The sequence below is a fragment of the Epinephelus lanceolatus genome, chromosome 6 (genome assembly GCF_041903045.1).
Source record: "Epinephelus lanceolatus isolate andai-2023 chromosome 6, ASM4190304v1, whole genome shotgun sequence".
NCBI classification, from domain to species: domain Eukaryota; kingdom Metazoa; phylum Chordata; class Actinopteri; order Perciformes; family Serranidae; genus Epinephelus; species Epinephelus lanceolatus.
In genome coordinates this window covers 7,862,997-7,884,436 of record NC_135739.1, presented here as the reverse complement: position 1 = coordinate 7,884,436, position 21,440 = coordinate 7,862,997, and the positions used below count along the sequence as shown (strand labels likewise).

The following is a 21,440-nucleotide window of genomic DNA, read 5'->3' as shown; positions in this document are numbered from 1 at the left end:
CATCTAGTAAGTGGACCTCAAGTGAAGATTTTTTTTTTTAAATTAGAATAATATATAATATAAAAATATTAACAAGGTCCGGAATGAAGCCATCAAGCTCAACATTTCTTTAAGTTTATCATGAAAAAACTCTACTTTGAAATGATTTGTTTAAACAGTACATGAATATTAATAAAGGATTTATTCATGTGTGTTTGTTCATATCATTATATACAATTACAGCTATACTATACTGTGTATAGCAGTGGTTCTCAAATCGTGTGCTATGGTGCCGATCCAGGTGTGCCATGGGATTGTGTGATCACCACACATTGCAATACTCAACTGAGCCTATACAAAAAGTTATGAATGAATTTTTATTTGATTCTATCAGTGTGTTATGCAAACCTTTACCTTAAAAAAGAGTCAAACTCAAAAAATGTAATTTGATTTAAAAAAAATCAACACTGGAAACCTATTTGTTGTCATTAATTATCGCATTATCTTGCATTATTTTCCATTTAAATAGATGTGTTATTGGTGCTTTGATGTGATATTAAAACGTTTAAAATAAATCCTTGAATAATTTTATTAATATATTTATGAGTAATAAATGTTGACCCATTACATCCCCTTATGTGACACCCAGCAGACATGTACATCTGCTGAGCAAAGCCAGACTTTGTTGGCAATTACCGAACCCTCTAAAAGACCATTTTAAAAGAAACATGTAGCAAATTCAAGGCAGTAAAAAACATCAAGCTCTGTGCATTAGTTGTGTGTTTCTGTTTGATTTGTAACAGGATGTTGAGCTCCTTCAGGCGGCTGCACACGCGAGTCGTTGAGCTGAGTGGACTTCTGACAGGTGGTGTCACTCCTACGCGCTGCGAGTCGCTCAACCAGGCAGTGCAGATGGTGCGTTGTGAGCTGTGTACGCCAACAGTTGTTGCTGTGGAGATACTACATACCCCCCCAGTACCTCCTTTACTTATAGTATTGCACATGATCCACTTACTTCTTTAGGAAAGAATGGAAATAATCACAAGCAGTGATATTGTGTTTTATATTTACAACACAAATAGGAAATGTTGTGCAAAGACTAACAAACAAAAACAGCGAGGCCAGAAATCACTGAGCAAAACACTGCTGACAACAAAGGCATGTAATTAACGTGAACTGAAGAAAATGTGCAGTAACAGTATGTACATTAAACTTCATGGAGGATCAAGAAATCTGACATGAGATCTCTGCACTCAGTCTCCAATACAACCTGCAGTCTGAAAGAAAAAAAAAGAGTCGCCATGTGAATTAAGCTGTATTAAATATGGGTTTCACAAATAAGTAAAATATTGTGACAGTGATCCTCAAAGCACAATAACAGGAAATTAAATATTGTAAACTGATCAGATATTGTTCGTGCTTACTGTAAAAGCCTGGGAACCTTTTTTTCAACTGTCATGTCACACATAAACCATCCACTTCTTCCTGATTACTTAAAAGCAATGGCAGAAGGTAAAGAAATAATTGCAAATGTTCAGAAGTAGTTTCATATTTTGGGAAATACTCTCAATCACTTTCTTGCCAAGAGTATGATGAAGAAATTGACACCACTCTTGTGTCTGTACCCTACAGGAAGCTACAACCAGCAGCTTGTTAGCTTAGCTTATCTTATCTTAAAGACTGGACACAGAGGGAAACTGTTAGCAGGGCCGCCCCAGACCAAGAATCTTCCTGGTCGACCAACAGTCGTCATTTAGGGCCATTAGTCGACTAGTCTCCTGCATGTTTACGATATTGATTTAATTTTTAAATGATATATATTTTGGTGGTTTGAGTTGAAGGTGTGAGAAAGAATAGTATCAGTAACATTGTTAACACTGTGCTACATTACAGAGAAATACAAAACCGTACTAATGAACCTTCATTAATATAGGCCTATATTTTATCTACAAGTGCACGTCACACACTGAGCGAGCCGCCTGTTAATGACGCTGTGGGCTAATGGGCATGTAGCTACTTCCATGTTTCAGATGATACGTCATGTTTGTAGTCGACCAATGAAGATGAGTTTACATATCACCTTGGGTTCGTCCTTCACCTTCTCAAAATGATCCCACACTTTGGATTTCCTGCCCGACATGTTATTAACTAGCCTGTGGAATAACCGCAGGTACCAGCCCTGGAAATTAACCTGACTCCTGTCTGACTGCTGAGCGTGGACACTTCCTGTGTCTGTCCTTTCAAATTAAATTCACGTTTCACAGTTTTTTTTTGTTTTTTTTTTGCTACTGCAAACAATCAATGAAATCTTGCCAACTAATAACCTTTCTGGTCCACTAACAACTTTTAGGGGGCAGCCCTGCTAATTAGCATGTAAATTCTTGTTTGTTTATGCAGAAACGTTAAAAGGGACAAGTTGTGGAAATCACAGTGCTCGGCCAAAAAACAGTTACAGGACATTTATGATGGATTAAATAAGCACATTCCCCTATTTACAGTCTCTATGCTCAGCTAAGCTAACTGACTGAGAGGCACGGATCATCTCATCTAAATCTTAGCAAAAAAGCAAATAAGCATATTTTCCAAAACTGTCAAATATTCCTTTCAGTAATGGCAGTGAATGACAGAATGACAGCTTTATAAAATGCTGGTATGATTTCCTTCAGCCTCTCTTGCTCATAAACCTGGGCTCTGAAATCAAAGCTACTTTTTGACGTTCTTACACAGTGTTTAACTCCGTTATTCAACGGAGCGAGGTCACAGCAGTCCCAGAGTCCACCTCAACACAACCGGTGAACAGTCGCTGGCATGAATGAAGGACTTGTTCAACGTTTTAGGAAGTATGTTGAGCTGTTTCCCCCTGCTTCTGGTCTTTATGCTAAGCTAAGCTAAGTGGCTGCTGGCTGTAGCTTCATGTTTAGCATATGTGCGTGACAGTGGTGCGAAATCTTCTCATCTAAAAGCTGTTTCTCACCAGTGTGATGCAAAAATGTGGTGCAGGAATATAGAAAATTCGCATGATGAATATTTCACACTGGGTGGGCCAGTGTGAATTATCCATGTTGCCTTGACTTTTTTTGTCTTCATAAGATAACAACAAATTGACTGTGAAAGAGGGAGAGACAGGGGGCAACATGCAGAACCGATCGAATCCACAGCCGCTGCAGCAAGGACATCCACGTGAGAGAGAATATCTAAGGGGCTAACTTCAAGCACACAATCCATCTGATGATGCTAATGCTAGCTGTTCTGTGACATGCATATAGCGTTAGCAAGCTGCTGAGTGATCGAAAGCTATGTATCGTCCTTTATTTAGTTGTTGAGGTAGTCGCGGTGTTTGTTGTACAATGTTAGGTGTTGAGAGGCCAAACTGATAAGACGTTCCCCTATTTTGGCAACAAGCTAGCTACGACCTGGAGGTATGACATCAGTTGGAATAAAAGATTTAATCGACCAAATGTATATTTCCACAGGCAGAAATCAGGGCCCCAGGAACACCACTCAGCCTTGCTTCCAATTTCTACCAGTGGCCACTTCTGGTATTGCAACGAAAAAAATCCCTGTGGCCCTAATAGCATTTTTCTCATAGACCACGATTATAAAAGAAACTGTTGACAGGACACCTTGAACTGCAAACGAGGTCAATTATGACTATTAGTTATGAATATTTGAGCCACGGAGGTTTTATAGTTGTAAATTTTGAAAAATCTGTGATGTCATCATGTAAGGTCTATGAGCCAAGAGGGAACCTGTGGGGGAGCCAGTGAGAAACGTCGCTGCACATATTTAGTGGTCTGGTACCTCAGAAGTAAACCCAGGAGCTAAAAGTTTCACTGGACTAAACAGGCGCCATCTTGGGGTCCAGTATCTAGGTATTATTATTTATCTATGGTGGAAATCGAGGCCCCTGCACAAGTGTTCTACAGGGGTGTGCAACCATTCATGAGACCCCACAAACTCTCAAATTTCTGTGCTAATGTTTCAGATGAAAATCCATGCTTGGTGTGAAACAGCTCTGACTCTCGGCAAGAAAGGGAAAAGGTGTATTTCTCAAAAGATTGAACAGTTCCTTTAAATCTGGCTTCTCTGCAAATGATTTCAAACTCTGACCTGTCTGGAGTCTGTTTATATGATCATATTCGTCCATGTGCAGATCGACAGACAACTGTAATAACAGTATGAATCTTCGTCAGCTGTCTCGTCGTTAGCATTAAGTTGCATCACAACGACCACATTTTATACTGACATTATGGGTACAGTCGACCTAAAGCAGTGTAAATGCTCTTTGATACACAACACCACAAAGAGTCTGTGGCTCGACCCGTGAGATATAATGTCCCAGCTCTTCATAAGTCTCAGTGTTCTGAACATCTTTGTAAAATACATGTCCTGCAGATGACTCCTTGCGTCTGAGTCACAGTTCAAAGTCTGCTCACGCTATGATAAAAAAAAGTTCATTAGGTTTTCACCGTATAAGGTTCTTCACATAAAGAAGTCAGAAATGACACAGAGACAGAAATGGGTTTAAAAAACATCAGTGCGTTAGTTGACGTAGTAAAGCCAGTAGATGATGTTGAAGAGGGAGAAGCTGAAGGGGAATATTATCCGTGACCATCTGTCGATGGCGTTCACATCGGTGAGGTCCGGGATTTTGATTTTGAGCTGCGAGGATCGTCTCCGCAGCCGAGTTTTCTTTAGATGCGCGTTCCTGTCCAGGCTGGAGCGCGGCCCGCTTGGCTTCCTGTACTGGACCCCCGAGTTGTCGTACACCATGGAGGAGGAGTTGTGGGTCTCGCTTACAGTGGTTGTGATCTCATTCCCTCCCACCTCGTTGTGGATCTCCAAGGTTGTCAGCAAAATGTTCCCCTGGGAGTCGACCTAGGCACAACAGACAGGAGCGGTGTTAAAAATGGGCTGTGAGCTGCGGCGTTGGTGACTGATGACACTTGTGCAGCGTGCGTCAGGCCCCGGGGCCGCCGTCTTCCAGCAGGCTGACAGATTACAGCCTGGGAAACAGAGAGCGGCCTTCAGAACCAGGTTTCCAGTCCCAAAGTTAAATCACTTCTCACAAATCAGCTCAAGGTTGGACTGGATGGCTCTAATACTAATGTCATGACAGCTCCTGCTCCCCACACAAAAACACACACAGAAACACTCATAAATCATTCACACCAACTGTGTGGCGAAAATAGAAGCACAATATGAACACAGTCATATAACAATGTGGTTACAAGACATGAGAGGAAGTGACAAGGTGAATATTTATTTTCTCAGTCTGTCAACTTTAGTGTGAACTAGTAACAGACACTGGACAGCTGATGAACTGTAGGGCCTGGACATCATCACATATATACAGTGTTTCATGTAACTATAACACAGGACTGTCTACATGTGTGTCCTTTGCATATCAGGAGAACCTTTCATCTGATCTACTTTACACGTGGCGGGTGTATTGCTGGGTAACCACAGATGTGCAGTGTTGAATTTGGTGTGATTTGGACACATGACACATTTGATAATAATAAACTTTGAATGATGTGAATAAACAAGCTAACAGCACTCTGTGCAGCAGTGGGGCGGGGCTTCAGGGCTCTGGATGCTGGATATACTAACATTACAACTGAACTCATCTTCACTTCCTGGCGTCAACAAGCATGAATGGATAGTCTACTTAAACTGTATACATATGCCATACTAACTTACAATGCTTATAACGTTACCACAGGCAAAATACATCCACTAATAAAATCAATGCATTACTTTAAAACCGTAGTGGTTACGTCAAAGTAGCTGACCCTTCACTAAGTCCTGCCCCCAGACGCAGACAAGCCAATCATAACAGCATCAGGCCGGCTCAGACCAGCATCCAACAACAACACAGCTGTGCTCCATTGACTCTAATGCCATCATTTCAGATTTCCTTCATTTGCAGGCTGGTTTTGTGGATTTGGAGCTAAATGTTGTGTCTGGGGCACGTCGTGTATTAATGATACTCGTTACCTGGAGAGGTTGGAAAAAGATATACGTTTCTTCCCTGTAGAGATGTAGAGATGTCTGCCTTCTCTCCACTAAAGTGGAACTAGATGCCGTGTGACTTGCGGGGCTCAAAGAGCCAAAAAAATGTAGGAACCATGTACTTTCTCCTGAACTACACCTTCCAACCATATCACCACGCAAAGGAAGTGTTCATAATATGAATGGTGAAAAGTAATTGTAAATGTTGGTGTTGTAAGTCAGGAAGAAAAAACTTTTTATGCTCAGGCTGTAAGTTTCTTTCTCACCCTGCTGTTCACTCCTTCATATGTTCACTCACTATTTCTAGGTGACATTATCTGGGTAGGTCAATTGAGTCAGCACTGATTCACAATCAACCAATAGAACAGCGATGCACCTTCTCTGTCAGCATATCATCTTACTGCTCCTCATTTTAAATGTGGTTCTTTCTCTGCTGTAGTTTTTTCTCACTTTATGGATTCATCAGCCTCATATGCCTCAGCAGTCATCAGCCTCAGCAGTCATCAGCCACCACCTCCACCAGTGTCTGGACTCCATGGGGGGATTTACCCTGCTGCCATTCAAATGTCTCTCGATCACTAAATATCTCCATCAGGTGTCCAAGCGCCAAAGACGTAATCGGCACAAATCATCTGTTAATCTGTACGCTCATATTCTGTATTGAATATTATCTTTTCTTCACTCTCCTGTCTCTCCTGATTGAAATATAAATCCTCGACTGTGTTTATCAGGCACTAATGGACAAGACAGTTGGAGTTCACATGGTAGCATAGATCTTGATCTAGCACTACTGGCGTCTGGGACATGCCTTGCATCCTTTAAAGTAGTCAGTTATTTTAATCTTGATATATAGACCTTAAAGTAATAATTATCATTATGCTATATTTTTTATATGTGTGTATCTGTATGCTGTGGTTTGTTAGTGTTTGTGTCATGGATTCCCTTGATCAGACCCCCTACTGTATGTAGTCCTTTTTGTATGCCGAGTAGTTTGTTGGCATTTCCTGTGCAGGATATCAGGGCAAAGGTACAAAGACAGTAAAACACAGTCAAACACCACAGAGAAAAAGGAAATATAAACAGGAACATTTTGATATGTGATGGTGATAATGACAGAGATGGCAGGTTGGCATGTGATTAACAATGTTCCCTGCTTAAAATGTCAAACTTTGCCCTGCAGCAGCAAAGTTTCAGTGGAGGTTTCACAGATGTGACACAACAGGCAGTGACAGACACTCACCCGCCGTGAGTGACGACGCCCTTGTACCTGATTGGACTGTTTAACAGACGAAGACTTGCAATTGCCTCCTTCCAGTACGGACTAGCCGGGAGAAAGACAAACAGAAACCCCTTTGTCTGAGCTTTGGTCAGGAGTTAGCTGAGGTGTCACAGAAACTGAGAGTCACAGTGGGCACAGACGCCTCAGAGAGGACGGAGACAGGACAGGACAGGAAGTTCGACTGTATGGACCAGACAAGTCCAGTGTTGACAATTCATTACATACAAGTGTACCATGGAAATGGAGAATTGCTCCACCTGATAAACAGCCTCATGTACAGTACATGTTAGCAGTCTTATCCACATATGTACCTGCTACTCATCTTCGTTTCTCCTGCTTGGAGTTGTAAACTTTGACATGTTGACATTTAATCTACTTAGACTTTGGACCACTTTAGGTGCTGAAGTTTGAAATAACATGCATAACACAAAGTCCTACAATTAGGAATGGGAATTGGAACCATTTCATTGACACCAAAGCTGTTATTCATTCTGCTTATTGGTCCAGTCCTTATCCATCCAGCTGATTGATGGAAGAGAGTATTCTGATAGATCGTATGATTCCTTTCTATGCAACCAATTGGCAAATCTGCTACTTCTGCAAGCCACTTTGCAACCTGACTCCACCCAGCTCCTCCTTTTTATGTTGTGTCTGACTTATCAGTAGCTATGTTTCCATCCAAAAGTGATTCGAATCATTGGGAAATGCGTATTAAAAGAAATACGAATCCTGTGTGTTTCCATTAAATATACGGACTTTGGTGAAAACTACGAATTCACGCGAGTTTTCCACAGAACCGGAAACAAAACAAGTCTCGCATTCTTCTTCTTCTACGTTTTCTGGCGGTTGGCAACCAGCTTGTAAATGCATTACTGCCTTCCCGACCCGGAGTGTGGATATCACCATGGAGAGAGGTGCGCTACGTCAGACTTAATTCAAACATAACTGTTTCCATCCCCCGTTTTGCGAATCAACATTTTTTCGAATCAACCAAAACCCAGCTAAAGCAAGCGTATTTTAGTTTGTGCGAATCAGGGGATTTTAATTCGAATTTTGGCGTTTCCATCATAATTTTCCAATGTGATACTTCTAGATGCGCATCTAAACAGGCTGATGGAAACATGGCTATTGACATTTCTGTTTGTCATCGATGCTGCTCTGTTCTGTTCCCAGGGGTCTTTGCTGCTGCTCTCCCTGCCTTAGGCTTTCCATGTAGGCGCATGGAAGGGCAGGGAGGTGTGCTCTCTTTGCCTCAGGCTTTCCACGTTGGTGCGTGGAAGAGACTTTCTGCGTAGGCCTGAGGAAAAGGCAGAGAGGCCCCAGAACAGAGCCATACCACCAAATATAATACTAGTTTTCTTTGACTAAAGTATTTATACAGCATTCTTTTTTCATTTAGGTTTTTTTCATCAAAGAAAAAATCTGCTGGGGCGTCGGTGGCTTAGTGGTAGAGCAGGCGCCCCATGTACAAGGCTGTTGCCGCAGCGGCCCGGGTTGTGGCCCTTTGCTGCATGTCATCCCCCCTCTCTCTCCCCCTTTCATGCTTACCTGTCCTGTCCGTTAAAGGCAAAATGGCCAAAAAATATCTTTTAAAAAAAAAAAAAAATCTGCTAAGCCTAACTGTGTGGCGCTAATGTTTACCCATACTGAAGGTGCTTAGTTGGGAAGCAGTTTCACTCGTGTTTAGAGCGTCAAATACATGGCATTCCTAACATATAAGCACATATGTTTCAGCATATTGCCAGTGTTTCCACCCTGACTTGTAATTATCATTTTAAAGACGTGACAAGCAGCACTGATGTCGTCTTTCTTTGTGAAATAAAGCCATGCTTTGGACATAATGCCAGCTGACAGTCCATTTTTAAAGGGTGATATAATTCCGATAGTTCAGAACAGGAAAAAAGAGATAGGCAATTAATCAACTGATATCACCCGCCCCCAAAAAACAATGAACGAAGAAAGGCAGTATTTTGTTGTTGTTTTTTAATGTAAAACATGTATATAAGTAACCTTGAGAATTTTATTATGAGTATATGACAGGGCTAAATTTAGTAATTTTGTGTTTTCAAAATACTCAAAATACTATACTATACTATATGACTGGACCGTGTATAAAATGCTAGAGGGCTTTTAATTTTAGATAAGGGCTTTTAAGTTGAAGCAGGAATTGGCAGTATTTACTCAGTCACAGACTCACTGACTTTTACTCTAGCACTGATGCTCTGGACCTGTTGTTCTGGTCCAACCAAAAAATTCACATAAAAGTAGTACAGTATACTTAGACACAGTAACAGTAAGAGAGACCTGCTTTTTCTGGAGCTGTACTCACTGCTCATTTAACACAACCTTCCCCTCTGCAGCTCCAGTTGGCGATGTACGTCCTCATATGGCTGGTGCAGGCTGCACAGCCATTGGCCACTCTCTGAGCCAAGTTTCACTGATAACGATAGTTTGTAAACCGATAAATCTGATCCCTGCTTTGGATAGCTCCTCCTGTTGCAAGTTTCTAGCAGCGTAGACACATTAGTTTGACATCACTGTCTTGCAATGCGCAACTGTCATCACTAAAGAATCAATAAGCTTGGAGCATACAGTTCTGGTGGATCAGATAATTTTGAACCACCTGTAACCAGTTCTCAATTCCCATCCCTAACAGTGACTTATAATCATTGGGGGTGCCAAATTTGGACATTTTTAAAATCATAAGCATAACAAAGAGCCTTACAATAAATAGGTTAGTTAAAAATGTTACTCACAGCTCTAAAAACACTGTGGCCTGTTGTTCTGAACCGCCCATCTTATCTTTGCGAAATGATAGGGTATAACCTGATTCTCACCTTGGGTCCATCAAATTTATCCCGGTCATTATTTGCCTTCTGCGCCTTCTCAGCCAGTTTCTTCTGCATCTGAGGACCTCGTCCAAAGAAGATGTAGTTGACGAAGGCGTATTCCAGCAGTGCAAGGAAGACAAACACGAAGCAGCCCATCAGGTACATGTCTATAGCTTTCACATAGGGGATCTTGGGCAGAGTCTCTCTTAAATGGGTGTTGATGGTTGTCATGGTCAGGACAGTGGTGATCCCTGGAGGAAAAAACAAGAGACTTTGAGTCAACGTGTTGAAAATTAGAACTGAAATTACTGCCTTGCAGCAACCAGTCAAGTTGCATTTATAGTTTTCATCCGTCCAAGATTAGCGTCACCAATTACATATCTGACCAAATGTCTCCCCCTCTGTTCCTGAGATGTGGCATAACAGCCAGAAAAGTGTTTTTGCACACTTTGTGATGTCACAGTGAAGTTGGCTTTTGACCTTTTGGATATAAAATGTCATCACTTCATAATTATGTCCTATTAGGCATTTGAGTAATTTTTTTATAATTAGCACATGAATTCTTGAGTTATGGCTAAAAGTTAACAGTGACCTTTGACCACAAAATTTTAATCAATTCAAAGCTGAGTCAAAGTTGATGTTTCTGCCAAATTTGAAGAAATTCCCTCACGGTGTTCCTGAGATATTGTGATTATGAGATTGAGATAGACGCAAGGTCACAGTAACGTTGACCTTTGACAACCAAAATCTAATCAGCTGATAGCTGAGTCCAAGTGGATGTTTGTGCCAAGTTGAAAAAAATCCCTCAAGATAATTTTGAGATATCGCTGTCATGAAGGTGAGACAGATGAGGTCACAGTGACCTTAATCTTTGTCTCACGACCACCAAAATCCTCCTGTTTCCTGCCTAGGCTATCATTGGTGCTGAGGCATGAAAAACAACTAACCTTGAACACAAACTGCGTGGTCATAATAAATACAGATGTCTTTTGCTGATTAAAGTGGCCGAATATTTATGTAGATCAATATTTCGTGTAGAATTATTTTTTTAGGCAGAAATTCTTTTGTTCTGCCATTTAATCTACAGCTGTGTTACTAATGTCTGTAAAACAGCTGTTGCTTCATCTGTGCAGTGACCCTTTTTAAACCTTTTCAATTGCGCTCTTAGCTTTGTTACTGATGTGTGTTTACGTCATAGCTAATAAATCAAATAATAACCTAGTTAAAGATTCTACAGTGCCTGGTTTATTCTCCTTTATTAAGAGTTTCTTAAATCAAGACTCTAATTAAAAATCCATTTGTGTAGCATCACAGAGGCTAAGATGAGGATACACTCATCAGAGTGCTATCAACTCATCAGAGAGAGCACTGTACTTTTCTTTCAAGGTCTCACCATGAGTCATTTTCCTCAGGTGCAAGTACAAACATTTCCATCAGTCCTGATTATAACAGTTAATAACCTTGAAAATTGTTCAGATAAAAGTTCTTCCATGCCTCTTCTTGGCAAGTTTGAATTAACTTGGATTGGAAAAGCAGAAAGCGCTTCACTGTACAGCTCATGTAGCGTACAGCGGGTGAACAGACTCAGCAGATACACAGTAACCAGTAGTGTAGTAATTCTCTGGATAATCTGCACCATCAACAGTAAATGTGTCTGTGTTGTTCTGTGTCTCCTGGATGGCTCACCGACCTGGACGCTGCATCTATTTCTGTCAACTCAGGCTTACATAATTAAACCAAAAATGTTGCACTGTACAGTGCTGTACTGTATGTGTGGGGGTGTTAAGAGCGCTGTGGGTTTATGGCATTGATTTCTGCAGAACAAAGGGAAGAGCAAGAATTTAAAGTCTCTCAGAGCTCTGAGGAGAGCGTTACTCAACAAATCCCTGAAATATGTTCAGTGCAGCTCTGTAGAGTTTACTCTTTGACTATACATCAGTAAAAAGTAAAGGGACTTTGTTATCACACCATTAAAGGCCAGCTCCATGTTTCTTTCTTTATGTCTTTCTGTAGCTCCCAGATCCCAACATTTGAGTTTTGTCAAAAATATGTATATTTTATCATCAAAACATTATTTTCCCAAGCCTTTCTAAAAACATTTTTCCAAGTGACCTAACGTAGGTTTTTGCATGACAACGTTGCTACATACAAACCTCCTCACTCGCCTAATGTTCCTCTCTGTGACTGATCCAAGCCTTATTTAAGACTTGTGTGTAATCAGTCTTCCAAACACCCTGTATTCTAATAACCACCTAACTGGCACGGAAGCTAGCTAACTAGCTGATCGAGGCAGTGGTAGACCAGCAGCTCCTGTGTTCTGTGAGGTAAAATTACTGTTTTTGTCAAAGGAGTCTGGATGCTTTCAAGAGGGCGATATAAAGGCTTCAGTTCCGCGTCAGAGAGGGCTGTCTGATGGCAGTGTAAAGCAGTGAAAATATTACACAGACCACAGATGAGTACCTCATCAATGTATGCTCACAGAACAATTTGCATGATATCCTATGAATTTGTGCCCTATGAATACGTCCTTGACGTATAGTTGTGTAATTAATGTAAAGCTATGGAGGTTTAGGCAGTAAAAGTTACTGAGATTAGATTTAGGAAGAGAAACATAGTGAGGATGTACCTTAAAATGACTCAAAGTTTACACGGATCCAAACACGTGACTCCAGGGGAAAGTCCCGGGTGAAAGTCTGTTTTTTTGTAACTCATTCACCACCCCAACCTGCCTCCTTACAAGCCTTGTTTACTGCCATCAGTGCATTGGTCACATGATTGCAGCCTTTCAAAATACGTGGGATATGTATGAATTTGGCACATTGTTTTTTGTAGGAAAACATATGAAAAATGTTTAAATAAAACCTGGAAGAGAACATAGATGGACCCACCCTTTAATATTAGGATTAACTAGCGTGCTAACCGCAGTACAGGAACAATGCTACTTCATTATTCCTACTTCTTCTACACTGAATCATTAACTGGTGACTTTTTGCCTGGGACCTGTAGCCTCAGTGTTGAAGCACAATATCCCGTAAGTAGACATTATTAAGACCCATTTTACACAATACTTGATTTAAAACATGTTAGTCTCTATATACAGACTCTACATTCACTGAATGTAGAGTCTACATTCACTGAATGTAGAGTCTGTATATAGAGACTAGGGTGAACATAGACGAGAGTAGCAGACCCCGGAGATCTTGCCTCCAGAAGAAGAGCGGAAGAGCCCTGGTTTCTGGTTGTAGGCCGGAGGCGGAACATAATTGGCGTCACTGCAAACTCTGAATCCATCGCAATGGTTCAGCATATTTACTTATATATAAACGGAAGTCGGAAACGGAAATTCGCCTCCTCCGCCCAAATCAAACCGGAATACCAAAAAATCGGGGGTCTGCCCCCAGAGGCTGTATCACCGTCTGCCGAAAGTCAGACGCCGAATACAGCCGATGGGTTCCGACAATGAAAACATGTCAACTAGAAACATCACAAAGAACAGCCGGGGACAGCGCTTTTAATCTCTATAAACAAATTCTGCATGTGTATGTAGAATCTGTCGGTAATGGGACAAGAATTTGGTAATGAAAGCGTTCTGGTTTCTGTTTGTAGTCCGAGTAGTATTGACCAATCATATCTGGGTGGCACGTAAACAATTCGCGTGGAGGGGCGGAACACATTGGCCGAAAGGCAACCCTGGAACACACTGACTATCAACTCACGATGATTTAACTTTATATAAGCTTTTTTAAAAATGTATCTGCATTCATAGAGATTAGCTGAAATGTCCCGCACACGGAGGAGAACATCGGATCTCCAAAAAATCTGTCTGTTCATCTTCGTCAGACCGATAGCTGATGGGTTCGGAGATTTAACTGTTTTCAGCAAACTCATGGAGCTAACATTAGCTTGATTAGCCTGTTAGCTACTGCTGATATCCGCCTCAGACAACTGTCATTCATTTCAGCTGCAAAATCCATGATTATCAGCTAGCAATACCGAGCCTGTTTTTGTCGACTCATTTCTTGTATCAAAGAGACATTGTTTCAAAAACAAGTACAAATTTTCATGATAAATTTGGCACCACCGCTTAGCAAACTATCAGTTACCTGATATACTCTATACACCATGCAGCTGCAATGAGATTCTCAGTAATTACACTGTATGATCTCTTAAAGCCTTACTTTAAACGTCATTTTCCACTGATGTCTGATAGGTATCCCTGCAAATGTAGTTTTCCTCAGGATACTCAAACCACCATAATGGCAGAGGCAGTGGAAACCTATGGTGAATCATCACATAGACGGTGATTGAATTTGGATAGTACAGTAAGTGTAAATGCTCTCTAACTGCATTGATCTCACAGTGTCTCAGACAGCAGTCCTCTCAATGTGGAGGTGTTACAGCAGACCAACCGTCCCCTGAACAGGTCTAACCCTGCAGAGGTGCCTCCTGATCCGGCTGCTAACCAGGCCCCTCACACGTTCATCTTTACAAAACGGTGATCACACAGCTGGGATTTAACTAATGCTGTCATCACATGTTCTTTCTTACAGACACTTTGTGTGCATTGATGCTGAATGAGAATTTCCATTAAGGCAAAGATCAATGCAGCTCGGGGATGGCAGGGTGTTTTCCAGTGGTGAACTGAGCCTTGTATTCGTTTCAGTCCCAGACTCCCAGAGGCCAGTGGAAAGCATGAGTCTCCTATTACACCTCAGACAGAGCAGCAGCCTCAAACAGACTGAGAGGAACACACAGTCATGTTAAAAAGTTCATTCTGAATCTAATATTTATCTGTTCACATATGACTAAAGTGTGGGAAGAGGTCAAACTTTGCAAGCCATTTTGGCTACTGAAGAAATGCTGACCAACTCCTCACTACGATGAGCTGGAAAAATCACGTGTGGCCCTGGTTGGTTGAAGCCAGTGGTGTTTCTGACCACCTGACAAATTTAAATCCAATATTCACTCCCATTTGAGCTCGATTTGGGCTCCACCAACTCCTAGGAAATATCTTTTTAGCTGCTAAATGCTCCACCATGTGGTTTGGTTTGTTTGTCAGCAGGTTAATGGAAAAACAACTGGCCAGATTTTCATGAAATTTAGTAGAAGGTTGTAGCATGGGCCAAGGAAGAGTCCATTAAAGTTTGAAGCGGGTGGATGCACAAATTATTTTTCACTTTTGTCAACGTTGCAAGATAGGGCATTGTAGCCTGTTCCCATTCCCAACTTGTTAAATACAGCCGCTATGTTACTAATTTCTGCGTCAGACACCAACACAAAAAGACACTTTTCATGTCAGTTCGAAACGCTGCAGATAACAACGTAATATAAGGAGCTGGAAAGTCCCTATAGGTTGGATGGGAAGGGAGGTGTATGGGTCAAACAACCCTGGACTTTCGCCAGGGAGCGCGCTGTTGTAGAGCTGAACTATGATGTTTTTTTCTGAACCTGACCATGTGCTTCTGTTGCGCAAGGAAGTAAACATAAACATGAAGTTTGTTACATACTTTGTAGGATCATTTTGAAACAGACCGTGTGCATCTAACGAGCAGAAACTGCAGGCTGAGCAAAGTATTTCAGACGTCCCTCTCTCCAGCAAGACTTTCCAGCTCCTCATGGAACCGAGGTGTTCCCAGGCCAGACGAGATATGTAATCCCTCCAGTGTGTTCTGGGTCTGCCCCGGGGCCTCCTACCAGTGGGACATGCCCAGAACACCTCTAACAGGAGGCGCCCAAGAGGATCCTGATCAGATGCCCGAACCACCAACTGACCCCCTTCGAAACGAAGGAGCAGCGGCTCTACTCCGAGCTCCCTCCAGATGTCTCTTTACCCTAAGCCTTTGGAGTTAACTCATTTCAGCCACTTGTATCCGTGACCTTATTCTTTCAGTCACGACCCTGAGCTCATGGCCACAGGTGGGGGTTGTGACATAGATGGACCAGTGAATCTAAAGCTTTGCCTTCTGGCTCAGCTCTCTCTTCGCCAAGAGGAAAACAGTCAGCTGTAGAAATACGATGACTCCATGTCACAACATATTCACAGGTACCAGTGATCCTCTGGGGCAGTCTGCACATGTAGTTGATCAAACCTAACATAGAAAGCAGTTGTTTCGGAGCTCCCAAGGACAGACCGTGGTTTCATTGGAGAACTGGGACAACTGGGACAACTGGGACAATGCTTTTTTTCTCAAACTAAGGTGTGGCAATGGAAACGCAAATACAAACTCAAATCCAAATGTGAATTGGCGGCATAGAACTCCACCAGAGATAAAAGATGTTTGGACTTTACGCTCCACTAGAGCAAGCAATGCACAGCTGAGATGATGAGGCTTCTGGAAATATATCTAGAAATACATATGTAGTGGTTGTGCTGGCAGATTTGCAAGTGTCTTTACTAACAACAGCTTCCTGCTGTGGCTGGAAATTGGGTTGATGAGAGCCGTAAGACTGAACCAAAATAGTCAAGTTTCAGACTGTAAAACCAAAACAGTAAACTAAGACAGAGCATGTGAGCGGAGCGGATTTCTGCTCCTCGCTCGCAGACCTGTCACTTTGCGCCACTCATCCGCTCCGCTTGGTTTTGCGCATTCTTCGCTCTGCTCCGGTCCACTCCATCATAAATTTTATCCCGCTCCACTCGCTCACCACTCCGCTCAAAAAAACTGCATCGTACTACCCTAACCTGTAATCTTCTATTCACAAATAAAACATGAGCTTGGTAGATTCGATTCTGTCTTTCCCCAGGCTACGTAATTTCATTTCATTTAAAAATACCACAACCTAACTCAACTAAGACATAAAGGTAATATTTCGTTTTTAAGCCGACAAAAACAGTGAGACCATAGGTTATTAATTTAAAACGTTTTATTTTTAAACCAAGAGAGACAAAACTGAGAAAACTGAGCAGAACTAGAGCTCCCAAAATTGTCGTCAATCTTCTAAAAGACCTGAGCAGCCAGAATCACAGTTTACTCCATAGCTTTGAAAGAAAATAGTGTGGGTGTGCGCAGGTGCAAAGATGCATTCTGGGTGGGGCATGAGCGACCGGAGCAAAATTGGAGCGAGAGATAAGGCTCCGCTTCACCTTTAAAAAAAAGATAGCCCCTCCTCGCTCAACACAAAATCCTCCCGCTCCGCTCACGTGCTCTGAACTAAGAGAGGACAAAAAATGTCATCTGAGTCATAGGACATTACAGACTGAAGTGAAATTTTTCTGTGGATTTGTCACAAGTGACGCCTTTAACATTATTTGATCAATTGTTAATATAAAAATGTTTATTGGTGCAGCTCAAACTGTGAACACTGCACTGCACTACTCTGAGGCCTAAAATGCATGTTGAACTTTGATATTAGTTAAACTCTCACACACTCCTGAGAGTCCACACTGACTGTGGAAAGGAAAGGATCACTTCCAGTCAGTTTTAGAAATATAAATAAAATCGGAAAGGTCAGCTCCCCTGTTTATGCTCTCCGCTGGCCGACAACATCCCACCTATCATCCTCTCAGGTCACAGCGTGGAAAATTACATGAACTTGACATGATCTTCCGACAAACGCTCAATCAACTGTACAGCGTCTCTGAGGGGGAAGAGGGGCCATCAATCATAAATATATCTCACATAACAACACTGTCACAGTTTATGGTGTGTAGCCCTCCATTAAAAACGTCCTTATAACCTTCCACATGCAAGCATCTCTTCCTTTTCTCCCTATCTCCAGATTTTAACCCCTCCACTACTGCCTGTGTGAGCGAGCTGGTGTACAGTGATAGTGAAGTATTGGCAAATTGCTGGTTTAAGTGCTGAGGGAGGAGAAAGAAGAGATTTGCATGTCACGTTCTGAAGAGAAAAGTGGAGCCGGAGCTGAAAAACGAGCATCTTTATAGCGTTACGTCTCAAAAACTTGAACATAAATGTTCAAAAGAGTTGTTGTCAATGCAAATATCACAGTAATCTTTCAGTGGGTAGTTTCTTCTTTTAACAAATGATGTTAAACGTGTGTATTGCTGCACCTTTCCCTCTGAGATCTGCTCTGTGTGTCTGATTTGTTTGAACTGATTGCACCTGATCCTACACACCTGTTGTAAATATGCTGCACTGTGGCAATTAATGAGCCTGTACACTGAGGAAGGCACTAACTGGAACATAAGTGGTTATTCTGCATGGTAAATGAATAAATATACAACTAATCAGAGCTCTGACATATTTTAAAATGTACCTACAGGTGTGACACATCATTAACAACATGTAAGATCTTGTTTTGGAGAATGAACACTGAGAGCATAAGATATTGTCCTCACAGTGGTATTGATCATCAGGAGAGCTGGACACAGGTTGCAGATTGCAGGTTGACTTTCCATGTGTGTCTCTCTCTAAGGTTGATATTGCTTATGTAACTTAGTTGATACCAGTGCAGTTTGTAGTTTATGGACACCAGTGAGATGTTATATCATTTGTCATATAATATTTTTAATTCTTCAATTTTATAAATTAATATGTTGTATTTGTTTCAGGTAAACAGTTTCAATGAGGGGAATTCTGATGATACAACCACCGCTCCACCCAGCTTGGTGTTAGCAAGATGCTGGAAACATTTTTCTACCAATGAGGGAAATTCTGAAAGGCTGGTAACATTAAATCTAGTGTTCTGCTGGTGTCTGGCTTTTTTAAAGTAAATCAAAACATTTTCTGTCAAAACCATAATACTGCAACAACTTTAACCACCAGCAGCAAAATCTCAGACCTTGTTTACACGGATACCGATACAAATAAAAACAGAGTTTTATTTATCCCGTATAAAAAAAATCGGGTTTACACGATCAGTTGTGAAAACGATATCCCTGTTTACACGAAAACGCAAAGATGGCAGCTTTTTGCTGCAATTAGCATGCCAGGCCAGTAGGTGGGGATACACCATATGTCAAACACCATGGAAGAACGTTCTGCGCATGCACAGTGATTTGTTTTCCTCTTGGCTCTAGTGTAGAGCCCTGCACGGGACTGTTTTCTTCATCCCGCTCCTGCCCGCTGAATTTCTGACCATTACCGCCCGCAACCGCAACGTATGTGTTACACTCCCGCCTGCTCCCACGAAACTCTGAGAATTTATGCCTGCACAATAATAGAGATGCATTGATTTTGTGTCTTCTCCTGTCCCACAGGAGAAAACACGTCATTTTATAGGCTATTAATAAAGAGCTTCATGGGGTTGTTTGTTTCATTTCCTTGGCCTGCATGTCTTTTGACGCACTGGTCAGGAATAGCGCTCCTATTTTGTTGTTTTCATTCAGTTTTTAATGAAATAAAGGCTGTTTCATATTCTATTCTCCTCCTCTGTATTTTATTTATTTTTCTACCTTTAGATAATCACGCAGTGATTGAGGTTAAGGTCTCTTTTCTAAGAGAGACCTGAATAAGAAACATTAATGAGATAAAGATAAAGCCTATGCTCAATAACACCGGCATCATCACGCCTCTTTATGTAATTAACAAATAGCAACGAGAGTAGGCTGTGAGTGGCTCAAATAACACTAATAAATAACATAAAATAAACAAAGTTAACGAATGAAACGAATGAATTTAACAAATGAATCACTTGGCCATAATATTGCTGTGGAGAAAGAGAATGTTGCTGACCGACTGCAGTCCCAATCCTGTGCGTCTCTTTTCCAAGATGCGCCCACAGACACTAAAGGCCCGCTCTGAAGGCGCACTGGATGCGGGGATACTGAAGATGAAACGCGCCAGCTTTGAGAGCGCTGGGAAGTAGAGGGCTCAGTGCACCTTCAGACCTTGTTTGAGCTTCTTTTCCACATCATTTGTTAATTCCATCCTGTCGGGGCGCTGGTGGCTTAAGGCCCGAACATACTCGGGAGTACTATAAGCGGAGCGGACTCCGCGAGGAATGTCCGCAGTCATTCGGGCTTTCATAGTCGAGCGCACTTCCTAGTTGTAGTTTCCTGACAAAATGTCCGTGAAAAATCCCTGCGATGTGAAAAATACATGCCAAGCAGTCACTGGTGCGCGGAGCGGAGTCCGCGCGGCCGTAAAATCTGAGCTTCGCGCGCACAGGGCTTGCAGACGTCCGCTTTGAGTCCGTGCGGACCTCCGTGGAGTCCGTTTCGCGTACGTTCCGCCTGAGTATGTTCGGGCCTTAAGTGGTAGAGCAGGCGCCCCATGTACAAGGCTGTTGCCACAGCGGCCGGGTTCGACTCCAGCCTGTGGCCCTTTGCTGCATGTCTCTTCCTCTCTCTCTCTCCCCCTTCACGCTTGTCTGTCCTATCCATTAAAGGCTAAAAAGCCCCAAAAAATATCTTAAAAAAGAAAAAAACAAAAGAAACTCCATCCTGTCGCTATAGGCTACATCCCGATCCCGCAGTGTTTTTTTTTTAGCCGCCCGTTCCCGCCTGCAGCAAAGTTCAAACCGCCCGCTCCTGCAAGATTTGGATTGGGTCCCGCGGGACCTGGCGGGACCCAATCCCAATGCAGCCCTCTACTCTAGTGATAAAAACAATGATAATCTACATTTTAACCTTTTGTAGCATAGTTAGCTACTATGCACTTACTAATATTGGGCACAGCAGACGTCTTTGTGCACCGATGTAGTGGTGATGTTGATGCAGCAGTGCTGAGTTCATTTGTAAGCTCGTAAGTAGTCCCAAAAGTGCTAACAAAACGTAAACAATCTGGCATATATCCGCCATTGTTGTTGTGGTTCCCGGGCTCCTAATGGGCATGTGCAAACTGGGTTGCAACATCATCGTTTTCCAAAATCTCCGTCTATCCTGTTTACACATCTCCATAGACGTTTTTGAAAATCTCTGTTTTCGTTAAGAAAAATGCCGGTTATGTGTAAATGATAGGTGCAAACACAAAGAAAAATACCCGTTTTCAGAAATATACAGAACCGTATAAACAGGCCCTAAAACTAGAAGCATCTCAGCTTAGCAGAGTTATATCATGTTTGGACTTTCAGCCGGCAGCTGACTGTTTGCTTCCTGTGTGAATGTAGAGCTAAACCATGATGTTGTTTTCTGAACCTAACCACATGCTTTTGTTGCACGCAGAAATAAATATGAGGTGTTTTACCGAAGTTTATTTTGCAAAAACCTAAATGGCAGCGCGGTGTGTTTTTGTCTGCATATTCAGATCTGTGTCAAGCAGAATACGTGTACAGTTGACAAGAGTGAATCAACATTGGATCACATTATATGTGCATTTCAATAATGTTTACTGCTGCCATTCTGCCATTCACTAAGCACTTTGCTGCACTTAAAATACTTTAATATTTTTTTATCTATTGAGTTTTTATCCTCACTGAATGTCCTGTGTCTTGTG

The 21,440-nt window shown here is 41.9% G+C and overlaps 1 protein-coding gene across 4 annotated transcripts in view; it reads right to left on the bottom strand.

Moving 5' to 3' along the window:
* Positions 1–1,025: 1,025 nt before the first annotated feature.
* The window catches only part of gabrb3 (gamma-aminobutyric acid type A receptor subunit beta3), a 100,173-nt gene continuing 79,758 nt past the window's right edge, over positions 1,026–21,440 (bottom strand). For 2 of the 4 annotated variants that reach the window (XM_033621440.2, XM_033621441.2), the window contains 3 exons: positions 10,111–10,355; positions 7,235–7,315; positions 1,026–4,857 (listed from right to left, as the gene is read on the bottom strand). In XM_033621440.2, coding sequence (XP_033477331.2) covers positions 4,522–4,857; positions 7,235–7,315; positions 10,111–10,355 — 662 coding nt within the window. In that variant the 3' untranslated portion in view covers positions 1,026–4,521. The remainder of the gene's footprint in view (positions 4,858–7,234; positions 7,316–10,110; positions 10,356–21,440) is intronic. The other 2 variants (XM_078168559.1, XM_078168560.1) reach the window with 1 other exon arrangement.